The following is an 18868-nucleotide window of genomic DNA, read 5'->3' as shown; positions in this document are numbered from 1 at the left end:
GGAGGGAGCAACAAAAAATTTGGCTTAGTTTACAGATGATTTAGTTTGAAGATTAGGAAGGCAAAGTACCCCCCCCCCCCCAAAGGATAGTAAGCATAGTAAAACATTGAAGTGTACATATCATATTGTAAAATCTCCTTCATTTGAATTTTCAAGAATAAATTAAACAAGCATCTCTGGAGCATTTACACCAAACTTAATCTGCTCCACTCCGTGGAATTGAATAAGATGATTTGTTTAGTCCTTTTTAGCCTCACATTTGTATTATTCTGGGATAGTGACAAGCCTAATATAGACCAACCCTGTTATGAAAATAATTTTCAACTTTGAGTCGTAGAGCTGACCAATGACAAGTTTTTTATGAAGCTTATATTTTCATTAAATTAGTGATTTCAATCTGCATCAATCCTACAGTTTCAGTGGGAATGCCTGCTTTCAGTGGGCAACGTGAAGGTAATGTGAAATTTAATGATGTTTGCTTTGTATTCTTCATTACTTGTTATTAATGCATTTGTAAGTAAAATATTTTTAAAAGGGAACAGAATTAAAGTTACAAATTAGGCTTTAAGCAGGTTGTGAGTCACATTTTAGTTATCACCAGTAATATATGCTGAGGCTGCATCTCATAACAACCGGAAAATAAGAGATTTTGAGAGGGTTTTATAATGCACTTTTAATGTTTTTATTATTCTAAGATTTATACATAGTCTTATACACAAACGCATCTGAACAAGGAGCATGGCATTGGGGAAAAATCATAAAGGGCTACTGAGGTGCAAAACAGGGGAGGGACGGACATCCTGGGCATTAGTCACAACTGGTACAAGAATTGTTAATGGGCTGGGAGCATGCGTGGCATTGCACAGGACCTCCCCTGACTTGCAGTGTGTGGCATCTCCTTCGTGCTCACTGGGAGCTGTTCGTAGGGTGAAGATTACTTTGGTGAAATTGGTACTAAAGCTAGTAACAGGTACTAAACAGGTACTAAAGCTCTGTAACTTAATATTTTTGGGCTTTAAATTGTGGCAATAACGGAGTAGATGTCTGTTTTGTGTTAGTAGATAACCATTTCTGCTGAGCTTGTGAATCTGTACAACATGGGCTCCATTCAGATGTATTTGCTGATCCCAATATGCAAAGTTAGTTGCAGCCAACCAAGACTGTGGAAGTGTTACAAGCAGTGGAGGTAGTGCCGTGTTAAAGATGATGACTAAGTGCAGTGGGATCTGTGGAGGTATTTTTAATGGCCAGACCTTGGTTCTAGTACTGACAACCCATATTAATTGATGTAGTCCTTTACCTCAGAAAGATCTGAGATGGGAGCTGGAATGGAGACAAGATTTATTTTTCTGCAATAGGCAGAAATAAGAATTTTGGGGAAAAAAAAAGACTCAAGACTTCTGGTTAAACTTGTCCTGCACAATAATTGTTTGAGATATCACAGAACTACTGAAATCCAGAAAAGAACTGATAAATGTGCATATTTGTGTCCTAGTTCTTGCTTACTACATACATAAGATTATGCACCTGCTTGCATACTTGCTGATTTGGGGATTAGGAGACCATTAGAATGCATTTCATGAAACCAACTATAGGAACATGATAAATACAAGGACAAGGTTTAGCAATGTCCTGATTTTTTTTTTAATATGAACAGTAGTATATTTACCTTAAAGTCATACAAGTGTGTGTGTGTGTGTTTTTAATTATGTTGCTTTATTAAGAGTTATCCAGAGACATATGAAACTATGGGAGGTGGGGGATAAGATGCAAAACAGAGTATGCAAAAGCAGTGGGTTAATCAGGCAATATAGATGTCTGGAAGAGATGTGAAGGTTAATGTAAAAAAAAAAATTATTTTTATTTTTTGACTGATTCAAATTCAGGTACAAGGACAGGGTTTCAGAGGGGTGGAACACACTAAGTGTGTTCAAATCACAAAGTACCAATGCTAGTAGTGTGTACAATGTTGGCCAGTTGAGTAAGTGAAGGATCAGTCCAAGACTGCAGCCAAGGATGAATCTTCTGTTCTAAAATATCTGTTATAAAGATCAGGGATATTGAACTCGCTTTGTGTGGGAGACTTGTTTAAAAGTAACTTAGTAAAAGAATTTGAAATCATAAAGGGATTTTATGAAATGGAGTACCATTAGCTGAGCCTGCTGTTTGGGAAAATTAATATCCAGAACAAAAACAAATGGCTAGAAAACTGTGAGTATGAAATAAAGAATGATTTATTTCCAACGTAGCTAAAAGAGAAGTTTTCAGTACAATGGATTATCAGACTGGTGAGGAAAAGAATGAAGTGAAAGGGAGTTTTTGACAACTGGACCTGAAAGTGGATTGACCAGGGTTTGCTTGCCAGTGAACAGGCGTGAAGAAGAGACTGAGCACAAGTTTTCCCTTTGTGCCATCTTACCACACACTTGTGGTTGGGCGAGGGGGAAGCAAGTCAGTGTCTGCTTGGCCGTGCATGTCCAGCACGAGCACATTCACACAGAGACGGAGGAACAGCACCATCTGCAGCTGAGTGCTTGTGCTGGCTGCACGCACTGCTGTCCCCTGGGGAAAAGCTGTGCCTGAAGGTTACCATTGCAGGGCTACCCAGTGATTAAATTATGCCAGAATTTGCGTTTGCTTATTTTCAATAGAATGCGTTCAGCTTAGTATAGGCTTCAGTACAAAAGATCATGACCAGGATATATATTTGGAGGTTGTTGTTTCCCCAGAATCTCTATCTAATAAAATTTTGGTTAAAAATAAGGAGATTAAAGAACATAAGAGAGAGCCAGAGAGAGGATGTTGATCTGCACAGAACAGCTTCTGCTCCCTGATTTTTAGGGGTGCCATTGGGTTGGCGATGGACCGCAGCTCAGAGCCTGGCTGTGCTGAGCAGGCTGGAGGGATCTGAATTACCCGAGGTGGAGTGGCCTTGGGGTGTATCAAGCAACACTCGTGTATGCTGTGTGGGGCAATCTAAGAAGTCTGCAGAGCAAAATAAGTAGTACTGAAGACATTGGAGGAAGCAGCCTTGCTTGGCAAATCAGTCCCATGGGAAAATTTCGACAAATCCAATATTCTGACAATTACACGCTACATTTTCGCAAGGATCTTGTTGCAGCCTGTTCAGAGCTTTTAGGAAGAATGGCATAAGTCATGCTTTGTGTGTATTGGCATGGTAAATCTTTCTTTTTGCATAAAAACAAAATAAAACTTTGTGTAAGATTTTTTAGTTCTTTATTCATATCTTACATTTATTTGCCATGCAGTTGGAACTGGCAGTATGCTTCCTTTGTATTCAAAAGGCGAAAGGACTGAAAGATACAAACTTTCAAAACCTACAGAAAGCTGTTTCCTCATTCTTCACTAGTGCTTGTTGTACAATTTGTCTTCTAGAAACAATCTTCAATACATTTTTAAGAAGCTGAAAAATTAGGGAAGCTCATGAAGATGTCAGGGTCTTAGGCAGTGGCCACAGCAATGTTTCAGCGGTCTGAGTGATGACATTTTCTGTGAAATGGTACAATTACAGCAGCTTTTAACCGTCTGTGTCTGTTATCTTATGTTTTACTCTAGCCAAAAATCTGAAGCCCTTCACATGATCCAAAATGTACTGAAGTGAATGGGAGTCTTAAATGATCTTTCTACGGGCATTGAGTCAGGATTTATCAGTGACCTCAGCGGTAATTAAGGCCTGACCTTCTTTTTTCCAAACACACCCACTGCAGCTCTAACTTTCGAGTCCTATCCCATTTTCCTTCCGAGGAGTTGGTAGTGCTTTGTATCTGAGCTGTGCATTTAATTAACTTCACTTCCCCAAGCGAACAAAGTGGTACTTGAAAAGACTTTCCCAGGCTGTGTAGCCTGAAAGGCCTCTCTTGGCTCTGTAGTGTTGTAATTCTTGATGATGCCTGGGGATAACGCTGTTTATTAATAAAGGCTTGTCAGCAAAACTTCAGTTTCTCAAAAACAGGAATCAGTTTTGATTCGACTACTGCCAGTTCTGAAAACTGTAAGGAAAGGCCTGGTTTGGCTTGTTCTCTCAATGATCTCTTCAGCTTACCTGTAACATAGATAAGAAAAATCCCAATATTTTAAGAAAGATACCTGATTACGATCGTCTGCTTTCGTCAGCCTGTACAAACTGGAACGATTGCAAGTGTGTGAGCACAAAGTCTGCCTTGGCTCCAAGGCCTGCGGCCCCAGGGTCGCGCAGTTGCCTCACTTCCTTGAGGGAGTTCCTGGCTGCCTCTGGCACATGGGAGTAGCTGCTGCCTGTTCCTGCCTTATCTGATCATACGCTCTCTCTCTCTGGCCTCTTTTGCCTTCTCCTCAGTATTCTGCAACACATTATTTCCTTTCCGTCCTACACTGTTTCAATTGAGAACATAATCCCTTAGCATTTTAGGTACTGGGCTGAGGCACGCTGTGCTGTTGAACCAATGTCTGTGAGGTGTCTCCATGCCAGGTGTGCATCCACTTTATACATAAAAAGGGCCACAACACTATTTTCCTGCCAGATTTTCTTCTGAAGCAGAAAAAGGGTAGAGATCGTTTTGTTTTCACAGAGTTTTAGCAGTGCATGTTCTCTCCTTCCTTTCAACACCAAGCAGATTTTGCTTGCAGATAGAGCAGGGACAGACTTTCCCATTTCATCCATACAGGCATAAGCAGCCAGATTTTTTCCAATGTCAGCACAGCACAACTAAAAATATCAAGAAAAAAAATAAGAAGTGGGTAAGTTTCATCCCGCTTTTTTCTTTTGTACAGTTGTTGTCAGGTTCTCTACCTGGCTATGGCTCTGTGAAGTGCATCAGTGAAAGAGGTTTTAGGTGACTTCACTGCTAAGACCTATAGTCACAGCCTGTAGCTTGTTCTTTGCTGTGGCCCATGGCAAAACCAGAAGTCACTGTGTGCAAATTCAGTTCAGATGTGTAGATGTCTAGGGCCGTTGAGATGCGTGAGGGTATTCAGGACAGGTTTGTGAGAGATGGACTGGACGGACTTTGGCAAACCTTCATCCTTCTGGAGAAGCAGTTCTGGGCCAAGTGGCATAACCCTCAGCACATGAAATGGTCTTAGGTGTGTGCCCATGCAGCTGGATCACGGCTTCATTTTCTGTCACTGGAAATGAGAACCAGGCAGACTGAAGACAATGGTGTCAGGTTTGTTGTGACACCAGCCTCCAGAAAAGGAAATCAAGCCCTGTGGCTCAGGGCCTTTAACTGCAGAAGGGGAATTGTACTGTTCACTGGGTTGTAACTGATAACTCGATTGCAGGGTCAACCAAATGCGTCAGCTGAACAGTATGATGAAGCTATGCAAGTTATGTGGAGTATTAATTCACTAGCTTTCGGAGGCAGCAACCATCTTTACGGTCTTCATTTGTAGAGTGCCTAATGTGCTGGGATCTGGGGCAGGATTACAGTTCTGTGTCTGCTCCAATTTTAAAAGCTGTTTTTATTAGTGGCAGCGCAGGTTCCTCAATGCAGAGCTTAAGTTTACTGGGAATATATGATATGAAAAATATCTCATGCTCATATCAAGGGGGGGGGGAGCCTTACTTGACACAAACATTGTAGTATGCATGCCAGAAGAAGAAGATCAGAAGATGAATCATCTCTGAAACAGTACCTTAAATCTTCCCTGTCTCCTTTTGACTGATGAAGCCATTTTGCTTCTCATTTTTCATATGCCCCATAGCCACTAAATACCTCCCATATCTTCCTTAAAGAATCTCTTGTCATGCCCAAATTATCAAATCTCCCACACTCACATGGGTATATTGCAAAAAGCTGCCTGAGGCAGCATGTAACCTACTTTGCACGTGGACCTTGCAGAGCGCAGGGCTGACAATTCTGCTGTTTTATTGAAAAGCCACAAGAAGTCTTAATGAAATGCAAGGGGGGTCTGCAAATCCTGCGGATCCATCCAGGAACCTGAATACGTGTGGTATGACACAATTTGAAGGAGTCTGAATGTGTCAGGAAAACAGCAGTGAAACAATACTTGGTTTTTGTGTGCTTAAAGATCTAAGAATTCATTATATGTGTTGAGAGGCAAAACCTGCCTGAGTGATGATTGAGAGAGAGGTTTTTTGAGCTTTTCCTCAAGTAGCAATGTAGGATCTCTTGAGAAGCACAAAGTGTTTCTTCTAGATGTGGCCTCCTGCGTTGAGTGAACGCACTTGCTATACATCAATTGCCCAAATACGTCTTTTCAGGTGCACATCTGCTGCTCAGGGCATTGGAACAAATTCTGTATTATGTTATCCTGAGCTAGCATGTCACAGTAGTATGTCCTAATTAATTAATCTTCTCAATAACTGTCAGTCAGTGGTGGCACTAAGAAAGAAGTCTAAGGCATATTGCTGGTTTTCCTGTTGTGAGACCTCTACGGCACTTTCTTCATAAACCGTATGGATTCGTCTCTGAAACATCTGTGATTTCCAGAAAGATGAGTTGGGGAAAATGGTAGTTTCTGAAATACTTTGGAAACCTCAGAGTGTAAGAAACAGATAGAAGGTAAACAAGTGTACATTGTGAGAGACAGGCCAGAGGATAAATCATCTTTAAGGCACAAAATTATACTGCATCTAATGAGAAAATAAAATAGACAGATTAGAAACTGTTGAATTTTCTTATCTCACAATTCTGCACGTTACCATTGTCAGGAGTTTTGTGTTGAAAAGAGGGGAGATGTTGACTTGTGTGCTTGCGATGGCTCTTCAGCAGTGCTGGTCCCATGTCTTTTAGATGTACACCCCTTTCCTCTGTCCTTAACCTGATGTCCTCCCTTGTCTCTAGTCGCCAGCCTGCACTGTGGCTCTGGTCTGGCTTAGGATTCATTTCTCCTAAGGGAGCTGGAGAGTGACACGTCCTGGCCAGAGGAGCAAGGAGGAGAGGGACCCTTTCACAGGGTTTTATTGTAGAAAAATTGCCTGCTTTTGTGGGAAAGTGTACAGCACTCAGTTTTCCGTGGTTCTTTGAACAGAAAACTAAAAAGGCACAGTTGTTTTGGGTTAAAAAATGAAGACCCTTGTGCTTTTAGTTTTTTCAGCATTTAGCATAATGAAATCTAGTATTAGGGGTTTTCATGTTATCTTTGAGGCTTTCCTTTTCTTCTGCCACATATATACTAGGAGAACATTTGTTTCTTTCTTTAGCTTAACAGCAGTTCACATTCCCAGAGATTTTTTCATGTGTCATTTTTTAAAAATTAATTGCACATTGGATTTTTAATCACAGTTGGGATTAAAATTAAATTACATTGTATATGTGTGTGAGTCTATAAAGCTATGTATAAGAGTGATGTTGTGCATGTACCTTGATTGCATCTGCAGAATCTTTATAAATGGTTTGGAAAATATTATCTGTTGTAATTCTGTATGGAACAGTCTTCTAGACGGCTTGTTCTGGCTAGTCTTCAACACGAACGTAAATATACTCTGATACTATTCCCAGTTAAGATGATGGTCTTTGTAAAAACGGGTCACATGGTAATTTCATGTTTAGAAGTTGGAGTAAGAAAACTTGAATTAAAAAACATTTATCAAGCTGATCACCAGTATGGAGGCAGTGATTTAATCAATAAGATGGATCTAGAAATCTCCCCGAAAGTCAGGTAAACAGAACTGTTGCATAAGGCCAAAGGTCTGGATTGATTCCTGCTGTCCTCGTCATGCACACAGAAATGCTGGCAGTCAGGGGATCGTCTTATAGATCTTGTATTGGAAGCGCAGTTTGCCTCTAGTAGATGTGAAAACTTTAGAAGAACCTTTTGATGTTGTATTTTATCATCTGGAAGCTTAGGAAGTCTCTGACCTGGTGCCTTACTGGGAACATCAGTGGGTCAACATTAAATTGTATCTGAAAAGCCCTCAACCTCTGCCCTGACTGACAGTGTCAAGAATCTGAGAAGTGAGGCCCTTTGTTTCACTTTTAAAGAGCGAGTGGCTGAAATTTTTAACAATTTCAAATAAGGTTATACTTGAGCTAGCTAACCTAACGCTAAAAACCGAGAAGTTGGCCTATGGGCAGACATCTTTCAGCTTTGTTGTTCCCATCAGAAAAGTGAAGGCTTTCAGCTGACTCTCTTCTTATTACTTCTGCTCCCTCACTCATGGCTGGCCTCCCAGGATCTGCTGGTTACCAGCTCTTCTCAACCCGTTTCAGTCAAAAGAGGTCAAGTGGCAAAGGCTGGCTGTCTCTTAGGGGGCATAGGGGAAGTGGATCCAACGGGTCGCTGACCACGGGCACAGGAGCACTGCAGAGCCGTCAGGAGGGTTGACCTCTGCAGCTGGTGGGAAGGGCCGTGTGTGCCCTTGGCTTCCCCGGATCAGCTAAACATCATATTTCTTTGGAACGTTGTAAAAGGATGTGTGAGCTGTTGGGAAAACTCACTCAGCACTGGGAAACATGTTGTTAATTGGTGGGCCATATGGCTTGATTAGTAATATGTTTAAAGGCAGAATGTGCATCGACTTCTGGCCTGACAACAGTGAACGTGCGTGCTGAGGGTAATACATGTGCCAAGACAGGATTTTGCTCTGTGCATTTTTTCACAGTTCACAGAGTCTAGCTAGCATCATCTGTAAGTGATCAAGATTTAGGTCAAAATAGGTGAGTATCTGGTATCGTTTAAACTGTCAGATACTGATTTTTGGTTGCTATATGCATTCGTTGCATATAACTTGACACTGTTTTCAATAAAATTAAATAAAATACAATGGAACAGTATGAGTGCAGACAAGGGTGTGAATTTTGCCTGTTATTATAAAGAATTTAGATTTGTAAATTTGTCATGAAAGTGAAAGTTGATGTATGTGTATGCGTGGATATTAAAAGATAACTGTTTATATGACTGAATTCTTTGGTATAAACGGGGGACTTAAATTTTACTTTTGCATTTATCTGTGCAGGTTCGAAAACATGTGAATGACCTATATGAAGACCTAAGAGATGGACATAACTTAATCTCGCTTCTAGAAGTCCTTTCTGGAGACACCTTGGTAAGCTTTTAAATCAGAATGCAGGAGTTCCAGTTTGTTATATATACATACACTCTGTTAACTCTTAGGGTATTGACTGCTGGAAACTTCTTTGATATTTCCCATAACCTGTGACTTGATACCAAAGACACAAGTTACTATATTTCTGTTGGTAAAATATTGCACCATGAATCCTGTAGGAGAATGCAATCTGTTTGCTTCATTTCTTGTGGTCAGTGAGACTTCTTTTCTTAATAGGGTAATATACTAGTTTTTCTGCTCTTCCCTTTTCTTTATAATTTTTCTTTTAACAAGTACTGGATGCTTAATATCGCTTCCCATTAGAGGGAGTAACTTACAAATAGCAAGGGTAAAATGTCCCCGAAATTGTCTAACACACTCCTCAAATGTCATTTCCTTTCTTTGTGAGCATTACTTCCTTTGCTTGGTATTTGTTCTCTTCGTTATGTTCTTCTTTTCATGCTCTTCTTTTCATTTGTGGTCTGTCTTGTGTCTTTGCTGTCCTGTCTCCTGTCTGTTATATTCATTAGCCAAGAGAGCGAGATTTTTTGAAGACCTTACGGTTGGTGAGTTCAACAGAAGCATGCGCATATGAACAGCATGAGGATGTGGAGGATGAGGATAAGGGGGTAGGTGCCGACCCCCATAACTGTACTAACATAGTGTTTGAAGTGTGGTGTCTGCTAATGTAAAAGTTGATTCTTAGTTCAGTGTTCTGCAGTAGTTCCATAGAAAGGACAAAAGAACGCATGTTGGTAAACCAGGACACGTATGTTTAAAATGGAGGTATGGTAAGGACAAATATTTATTTGGCCTTTTTTATGAACAGCTAAAATGCTAAGGTTTAACGTAGCTGTTTGTTTACTTTCACTAAGCTGTACAAAACCAAGGTGCAACATTATCAAAATCCTATAGGACTTTTATTTTTTTCAGTTAGGGAATTACAGTAGTTCCAGAAATTCCATTAAACCAAGCTTTTATACATGCAATCTCTATTGCCAATTTACAATTAATTCAGAAAAAGCCTTGAAGGCTTTAAAATGATGGCAGAAAATCAGTTTGTCTTAGTTAGAAGCCTCACCCACAGTGTATTTGATGTAATATTGGATAATATTTTGAAATGAGGTAATTTAGAAGCGCAAATCTATTTCTTAGAATTTATCAAATGTAATAGTTACTTTTTCAAAGCAGATAGTCAAAGTAGAAGCTATGTGACAACTGTGTGTAGGGCTACCAAGTATATGGATGGTTTGCAGGATTTATCTTTCTGGCAACAGATGTTGAATTACTGTTTCACTGTGTTTCAACCATCCAGAAGGGAAATATCTACCTATGAAGTATAAAATGCTGAGTGCTTGTTAGTCCAAGAAGCCATTCCATGCCTTTGTAGAACCTGCATTGTCAGTGTTTGCTACAGCAGCTTGTTGTCATAGGGCCTAATTATGTTCTTGGCTCTGTGTGTGTCGTGCTGCAGTTGTGGTTTCAGTGGAATATGTGTGCTTTTCTCTAGAGGCATAACATCCCTCACAATGCTGCGTTTTAGCTATACAGTAGAAAAAAAAATATTTCCCCTCTGAGATTCTCGACCTTTATTTTGTGACACTTTGGGATTTATTTTACTCTCTCTGTTTTGTAAAGCAAAGTTCTAGGTCTGCAGTCCTTCATTGCATACATGGAAGTTTTTCAGTAGCAAGGGCTGCAGGGACTGATCCTGGGCTCTTAGTGTGAAAAAGAAGCAGCTAAATCAAAGGTTCTACAATGGAAATTAAAGTTTTTTGTGTTTCAGTTTATGCTTCTTATTCAACTCCATTTTCCCATGTTTTGTTTTGGCAAGCATCTGATATTCCACAGGGGGAAAAAAAAGTCAAGTGAGGAAGGCTTGGGTTTATCTTTGCGTTTCACAGCGATTGTCTGAGGAAATACTCTCATTCATGGCTGAGCCCTAGCAATTATAGTTTGCTTGAATTTATTGCTGTGAAAGTTTGTGAAAAATCTGAAATAAGGAAGAAGAACATAAGGATTTGGATATTATGATGATAAAAAATTAACTGCTTTCCCATTGTTGATCTGTGGCAGCTAAGTAAAGTATTCTTTTTCTGTGTGATTCTTCTTGGTGATTTTACACTAACTGCATGCAGTTTTGCCATGTTTCCATTAACACACCGCTCATTTCACAGATTCTTGCTCATATGTTTTTGATTTGAGAAAAGTGATTAGTTTTTTTCACGCTTTATAATGTTTACCCAAGTCAAGAGTTTAAATATACACTCTAGGGCTGTATATGTTGTATTATGTCTTTTTGGAGGAAGGTATTATCTTTATTAGATGCCTTTAAATAAATATGTATTGCTGTTACAATGATTATGCAGTCATATCATAAATAAATGGTGTTAAATCATAAAAGTGTGTACAGAGATAAGCTTTCCATTACAGTTTACCAGAGCAACATAAACGTCCATGACATTACTTATATTTTACTTTGCTTAATATGCTGTCTTTTATAATTACATATTGTAGTTTGGTTTCTGTAGATTCACGTGGGGCCTTTTTTTAGCTCTCTTGGCCAAAGTAGTACTTTACAGGGAAACAGCTATCTGCCAACATGGAGCAAAGTTGCACCTTGGGACACTGATCTTCCTTTCCATCCATTGTACTAAAAAATTTCAACTACAGCTTAAAAAAAGGAAAGTCATTAAAACACACTTTTCCACCAAAGACATTGGCTATTGGCTTCATTAAAACTGTAGAGCCTAGAACATTATATGTGGTATTTTTTGAGCCAGACTGTTTGTTCTTTTGTCTGAAAGGGAAATCTCACAATTATTGTTTTCCAATTTTAGCCCCGAGAAAAAGGTCGGATGCGTTTTCACAGACTCCAGAACGTCCAAATTGCACTTGACTATTTGAAAAAACGCCAGGTACGGTGAACATTTTAATAAAAGATGTTAACAAAAGTTGCATAACCAGTAACTAATAAATAAAAACAATAACAAAAAAAATGTCCTCCTTGGTCATTCATGCACACTGTAACATAACAGCTGCTGGTATAGGGCTGGCTTGATCTTGTGCTTGAGACAGTAAAGAGGGATGTATTCAGAAGTAGCTTTACACCAGTCTTTTCTGAGCAATAACATCAACACATGTGGTAGAAGATACTAAAGAGGAGAAAATTATGGGGAAGATCCACAGGAATTGCTTATAATAGATTAAAAATCTCGCAAGCTGTTCAAACACCAGCTGGTATGTATTATTTTTTTCACAAAATCTTTTTTTAGTGCAAAATGCAGATTCAGAGAAATTAGAACTTTGTATGGGAGTCACTCGTTTTGATGATACTTCTTTTGGAAAACCCTTTTCGAGCCTTGTTCCTGATAAAACCAGAACTCTTGTAGAAGGTTCGGGTTTAATTTCACCTTTGGACCAAACACTTGAAAACTGCACTCCCTGGTGGTTTTCTACTGCAGTGGAATGAGTTTCTTTCTGCTTTTACATTTCTTTTACATTTCTTTTACGTTTCTTTTAGAAATTTAGGATTCTCGCTTTTTCCTTTTGCAATATGGCAACATTCAAAAATGTCAAAAAATTTTTTGGAAATTAAAACTACATCTCTGTCTAACCCATCCTTATGAATTGACACTGGAAATGAGCTGTTTTGGTTGATTTTGATTGATTAGGTTTGTGGTTTTTTTGCTACTTTAAAAGTGTGAAAAAATGTAAGGTAGAAAAAACATAAGCAGATACTTAATTTTTATTTTTTAAGCAGAGTGCCTTTTCCGTATTGTGAGTGTAGTTACAGACTTTAGGTTGTGGGGTGATATTTGTGCACCAAGAACTCAATCCTGCTTCCCTGAATTCAGAGGGAACTTATGTGGGCTATTGAACAAAAATGCTACTCAGTAAATGAAAGGCTACTTGAACTGATGATCACAAGGGCATTTTTATGCAGTGAGACCTCTGGATTTGTGCTGCACCGTGCCTTATTTCTGTATGCCAGACCTGAGGTACATGTCACAGGACATGTAAAATCAGATCAGCCTCTCTCCCTGGGAACAGCAGGCCTCCATCATGTGGCTCTTGATTGTGATCTGAGAATTTTTGTGCTTTCTTCAGCCTTGCAGTTTCATGAAGGTGTAAGCTGTACCCTAGCTTACAAAATAATTGTATGCTGTTGTCGTTCTTGGGTAAAAGTTTCAGCTCCCCCTCCCCTTCTTATAGAGGGGGTCCTAGCCTGGAGTGAGAGCTGTGAAAGGTTTTGAAGGCAAAGTGACTTTTCCAGAGACTGGGGTTCAGCTCAGGAAGGAAAGGCAGAGTTAAAGAGGTGTGGCACTCTTGTTATTTCTTTCTAAACCATATTTAGGAGGTAACTTGCTCAGGGTGGATGTATAACCTCCAGACACAATGCTTTATTGTTACTTAGGTTAGAAAGAGTCTATATATGGATAATTCTGGAGCCTGACTTGGGGGGAAAAAATAAAATACAAAGAAAAAAATAAAGAAGAAGCATATTTGACTATCATGTAGAGCTTTGCCAAACACAAACAGCTTTCATATGCAGTGAGAGGAAAACATTTGGATGTATTTCATTTCTTTTTTTGAACTGGGGAATACACTTTTTTCCAGAGAGAGTGCTTTTTTTTCCTTTCTTTCTTTTTTCTTCTTTTCTCTTTTTTTTTTTTTTTCTCCTAATAGTTGAGATTATGTCTGCAGAGCAAAAAGAGAACATGCCTTTACTTGTTTAGTGTTGATAACAGGGCATATGTTATAAAGCATATGCATGTAGCTTTACTAGCATAAGCATAAAATACCTTTTATCTGAGTCATCATTAATTGCTAGGCTACCTGGATAAAGAAGACATAGGGAGAAATTGAATGGAATAATAAAATACAACAAAGAAAATAGAATTATTAAATTTACTCTGAATGTGAGTATATTGGAATGGCAAAAATACCAACCTTTGTTTTAACCCTGTTAACCTTTTCATGTTTACAGCATTGTGAATGAGTAAAACAGCAGAGGTGATAATAACCTTTGTCATTATTATGGCATTTTTGGGATAATAAATTCTTGGTTTTATCAAGCTAGGTTGTTGTGCTTTTAACAGGCGAGTTCTCTTGTTGCTGGATTCTGTCTTTGGTACGGGAGAGCATGGGGAAAGCCAGTGATCACTTCCTGAGATTCAGCATTGCCCTGAGACTGATGTGCCACAGTTACAGATCTGCATGTCCTTGTTATCCTTTCCCCATCTATCACACCGTCCTCCTTTGACACAGGCTGAGATGAAGGGCATTTGGCACAGGGACCGGATTTGCCGGCATAGTGACAGCTGAGGGATCTCCTCAAGTCAGCGTGGGTGGGAGAGGGTGATTCCTTGCAGGCCACAGGCGGCCAGAATTTAATTCCTTTCAGCTTGTGAGAACTAAAGAAAATAACGGAGTAGGTTCAGGAAGTGAGTAATGCTTCCTTCATAGTCGCGCCTATGTAGTGCGGTATGTGTTCTTGGCATATTTATTTCAATTCTGTGTGTTTTCTTCCCTCATTGGCAGGTGAAACTGGTTAACATTAGAAATGATGACATAACAGATGGGAATCCCAAGTTGACTTTGGGGTTGATATGGACCATAATTTTGCACTTTCAGGTAAGTCTAGTTTTGCTTGGCAATATGTTTTCACTAAGATTCCTGCATACCTTTATTTAGGACCTCCAGATAGCCTGTGCAAAAATACACATTATGCCTCTAACGTGGATTTGAAGGTTTTGATGATTCTGTTTTGGTGATATAAATTAAATTTTAAGGTGTAGTTTGCTGTCTAATTTCTTGTCTGTGCAGTCATAGAAAATACCTTGGTTTTTGAACATTATTTAAGACAGAGATTGGTGTATTTCTTTCAGCACTTGGATAAATAGGCCTTGTTTTATTCTACAGACTGATTTTGTTGAATATTGAAATAAAGAGTTTTAATCTTGTTTCATTCTGGATCTAAATTTCTTTTCTGATATGAGTATTGTGGCAAGCACTACTCCCAGCATTTTCAAGCAGTTGGTAACAGTTCAGCATTTGTTTTTAGTACAATAAACATGATGGTAACACGGGGTCACACTAGGTGGCACTCCAATTGTTGTACACTGGGCAGATTGTGTACAGTATAATGCAGCCTTACAGTCTGTGGTGTTAAATTGCTCCTCAAAACGGGGCCCTCACAATGGCTGTGGCTGTAGATGATGTAATTCAGATGACAGATAATTCCCATTTACTGACTGCAGCATTGTTAGCAATAGACTTGGTGCTGTGCAGTCATTTTAAATGGTCGAAACATTACACGATAGTACAGAAAAAGCATGGTTCACTTAGGAATGCCCTGCACTGGACTTATGATTGGAAAAAAAACACCTTTTAAACAAACAAACAAACAAAAACACAAACAGCTGCTAAGGTCTTGTTTCCCTTCTTGTAAATTGTAAGGAAGAACAAAAGACACAAATAGGACCAATGTGGCAAAGGTCTAACCATGGTGGGCAGCTCAGCCAAGGCCAATGCACAGGGTAAAGGAGAATCTAACTGTTCAACATCTACGAGGCCCTGAAGTTCCCTCAACCTCCCTGTTATCTCAGTCTTTAGCTTAACTTCTACGTGGTATATGGAGAAAGAAGTCTGGGCATAAGTATATTTGAGCATGACCCACAGAATAAGCCATGGATGAATGTTGCTGCGTTTTAAGAAGTAAAGATTATTAAAAACATGGATAGAAGCAGATAGTGGTAATGAAACTTTTAACTGATGTGTGTTTTATCTTTTTGAACCTCATGAATAGGTTTTTGCAGGATGAAATTTTTATTTTTTCTTGCTAACTGATGCATGGGACATCTGGTACAGTTTTGGATGCTTATAGAAAGTGATGAAAGCTAGCATTACTATTTCCACCTGTAAAAAAAAAAAAGAAAGAAAAACATAAAGTGTCTAATTTAGGCGAGCTGGTGTGACAAAGATTTTCCGCTGTAAGGTAGCCAGCTCTGTGTGAAATATGTAGGACCATTTAAATTGTAGCTGAAACACTTACTTCACTCTATACTGACCCTCAATAACCATGACGTAAATCTCTACCAGTGTAATTCAGGTCTTGTAAATCTGTCAGATTTCATTTTTTCAAAATAATTTGTTAAAAAATCTATGTTAAAATATTTTTAAGAATGGATAGTTCTTAGACTGAATATTAAACCACATTAGTACATATGAAGTAACCAAAGAAAAGGATTTTATAAAATTATTTCTGTCTTTTTAGTAGTAACAGCTGCAGTATCTATACTGAATGCAGAAGGGATTCGAAAAGTGATGGATGCTCTGTGCTTATCTGTGCAACCTTAGCATTTGCCTGTATGCCACTTCTTTTGAGGCATCTGGAAATTTGGTGTTGTTGGCACCTGTGTATGTCAGATTCAGGTTTAGAATACATAAGGAAATTCAGAAGAATGTGCGTACTTACACTTAACAGTTTTTTGTCTTCACTCAGATTTTGAATGGGGGGAAAATCTGAATTGCAATGTCTAACAGCAGAGTCTTAATGAAAGAGATGAAGCTTCGTGACAATAAGAGTGTTTATGCATGGAGTAATCCTATATATATATTGGGAAAGTTGTGGTGAGATTCAATTCTAAATTCTCCCTGTAATCTGATAATCTGAGGGATAGAGGTTTGGTCTATACAGCTGGTATAGCCTGGAGAGTGATTCAGCTAACCACCTTCTGAAGCCTCTCTCCATTTGACTAAACATAAACATCTGTTCTCGTTGGAGATTTATGAGACGCCCACATAAGTATGAAAAGCATGACAGGTTTTATGGGAGGCACACCGTCAGCTGGGGAGAGACTGAGATCAGGCAGGATAAGTTACATCTTAAATGGAAGTAAACATGTTTAGCAACAGATTTGAGACCTGGGGCCCAGTCAATACAGCGGGTGGAACTTGGTGGAGCAATTGACATGACTCCTGTAGTAGGTGCTTAGAGTACCTACTGAGCAATTTAGTTGCCCAGCGTAGGCTCTTGCTGTGGTCTGAGATGATGCATCGTATCCTGCCTCACCTGTAGGTGCAGATGCAGCTAGGAGGAGAGTTACCTTAGGTCCATTGTTGCATCTGCTATCCCCATGTAGATATCCTAGATGGTTTTAAGTGACTCAGATGTTCTAGGTGGGCAATTGACTTTCTCCTTTTGTCTTTACTTCAGGGTATGATAGCTTGTTGCTAGAGGTCTGATGACTGTACTAACTAGATCTGCCAGGCTTGAATCAGTTGCGTGAAGATAGGTGTCATTTGAGGTTCATGAGAGTGTCTAGGACGTGCATGTGGAAGTTCTCTGATGAGACACCAGATCTGTGAGAGACCTACATTCTTCTAGACTTGCAGCTGGAGGCCAGCAGGGATATAGCAAGGTATTTCACAGGGCTCTAGAAGCCCGTGTTTAGGAACCTGCCTCAACTGAATAAAATGGGCTTCTAGAGACCTGGCCAGCATATAAACACCTATGCAAAGACACCTACACCAGGTGTCTTTAAATTTTCTGGTCATTTGCAGAAGTAGTTGTTTCTCAGCGAGTCTAAGGGTCTGTTTGCTGTGTGATGTTATTGCCTCTGTTTCATCATTGTCGGTAATCTTAACACCGTCACTACCTGGGATGTAATCAAAAGGTGAGGGATTCTTTTGCCTATTGTTTGTGGTTTCTTGTTTCTCTGAGTCATGGCACTTATCTGGGGGATAATATTTCTTCAAAACCGAAAATCCTTCTGAGTATTGGAATGAATTTAGAAATGATTTAGGGGAAGGACATGATGAACAAAAATGAGATGATAAGCATTTGAGGATTAAGTTTCTCTTGCATCTGAGTTATGTCTAGAGATGTTTATGGCTTTCTGACTCGGTACCCACAATTAGATAAGTGTAAGCTTTGTTCTGCATTACACCACTGGCTTTTGCAGCTGCACAAGTCCAAAAAATGTACATTCTTCTGTGGCCCAAGTAATTGTATATAAGGTACAGAAATGATAGAATAGGAAATCCAGTAGTTTGCTGAGTTAATTATATTAGAAAATAATTTGTCCTGTAGATATGGAAAATCCCTGAGACGTGTTGTTATGATTTAGGCAAGCTTTCAATTATGTATTTCACAAGCTTTTAGTAATATGTTTGTTTTTTATTTCAGTTTCATAATGCAGTAGTTACTATTTGTGGCATCTTTATAACCTGCTAAATCAGATTGCACTGTTTTTATGATTATATGCTGCATGTATAAATGTCCAAATTAATAATTGAAAAGATTTTTTCTTCAACACCCAGTACATTTTCACTGGTGACATTAGAGATGAGCAACTATAGATAAAGGCAGATTCTGGACCTCAGAAAGTAACTAAGTTTCAGTAGGATAATTTCTTGTGAAAATCAGTGATCATTTCTTCTCAAACCACTGCAAACATTCTTTAATTTCACAGTCTTTTAGAGTAATCTGTAATTGTTTAAAAACAAAACAAAGCAAAAACAGAAACCTGAAGCTTTTAAGCATCTTAAATTCAAGGCCTCTGTGAATTGAGGCCTTCACAATTTTCCGGAACTTCCAAGTCATGACTCAGTAGGTTTGTTTATTTATTTATTATTGTTTCACCATCATTTTGCAGCTCAGTAACTCCTGTGAAACACTCTTTCTTCCACTCTCCCCATCTCCCTGCAATCAGGCCTTTTTTACAAAAGGCTGCTTGTAAGCCTCCAGCCTGTAACGCATTTGTCCAGACATTACGTTGCTGTCCAGCCCCCCTAGAGAAGATGGGCTCTTTTTCCCAGGCCTCCTTAGGGCACGTGTTACCTCTTAACATT

General features: G+C 39.1%; 1 protein-coding gene across 30 annotated transcripts in view; it reads left to right on the top strand.

The window, feature by feature from the left end:
* The window catches only part of LOC310897568 (dystonin-like), a 298423-nt gene that overhangs the window by 103332 nt on the left and 176223 nt on the right, over positions 1–18868 (top strand). For 29 of the 30 annotated variants that reach the window (XM_083831325.1, XM_083831319.1, XM_083831327.1 and 26 more), the window contains 3 exons: positions 8921–9010; positions 11851–11928; positions 14555–14647. In XM_083831325.1, the coding sequence (XP_083687451.1) occupies positions 8921–9010; positions 11851–11928; positions 14555–14647 (261 nt within the window). Of the gene's footprint in view, positions 1–8920; positions 9011–9540; positions 9640–11850; positions 11929–14554; positions 14648–18868 lie in introns of all 30 variants that reach the window. The other variant, XM_083831332.1, reaches the window with a different exon arrangement.

This window comes from Anser anser (assembly GCF_964211835.1).
Source record: "Anser anser genome assembly, chromosome: 3".
Lineage (NCBI taxonomy): Eukaryota > Metazoa > Chordata > Aves > Anseriformes > Anatidae > Anser > Anser anser.
This window is presented reverse-complemented; position numbering and strand designations above follow the sequence as displayed.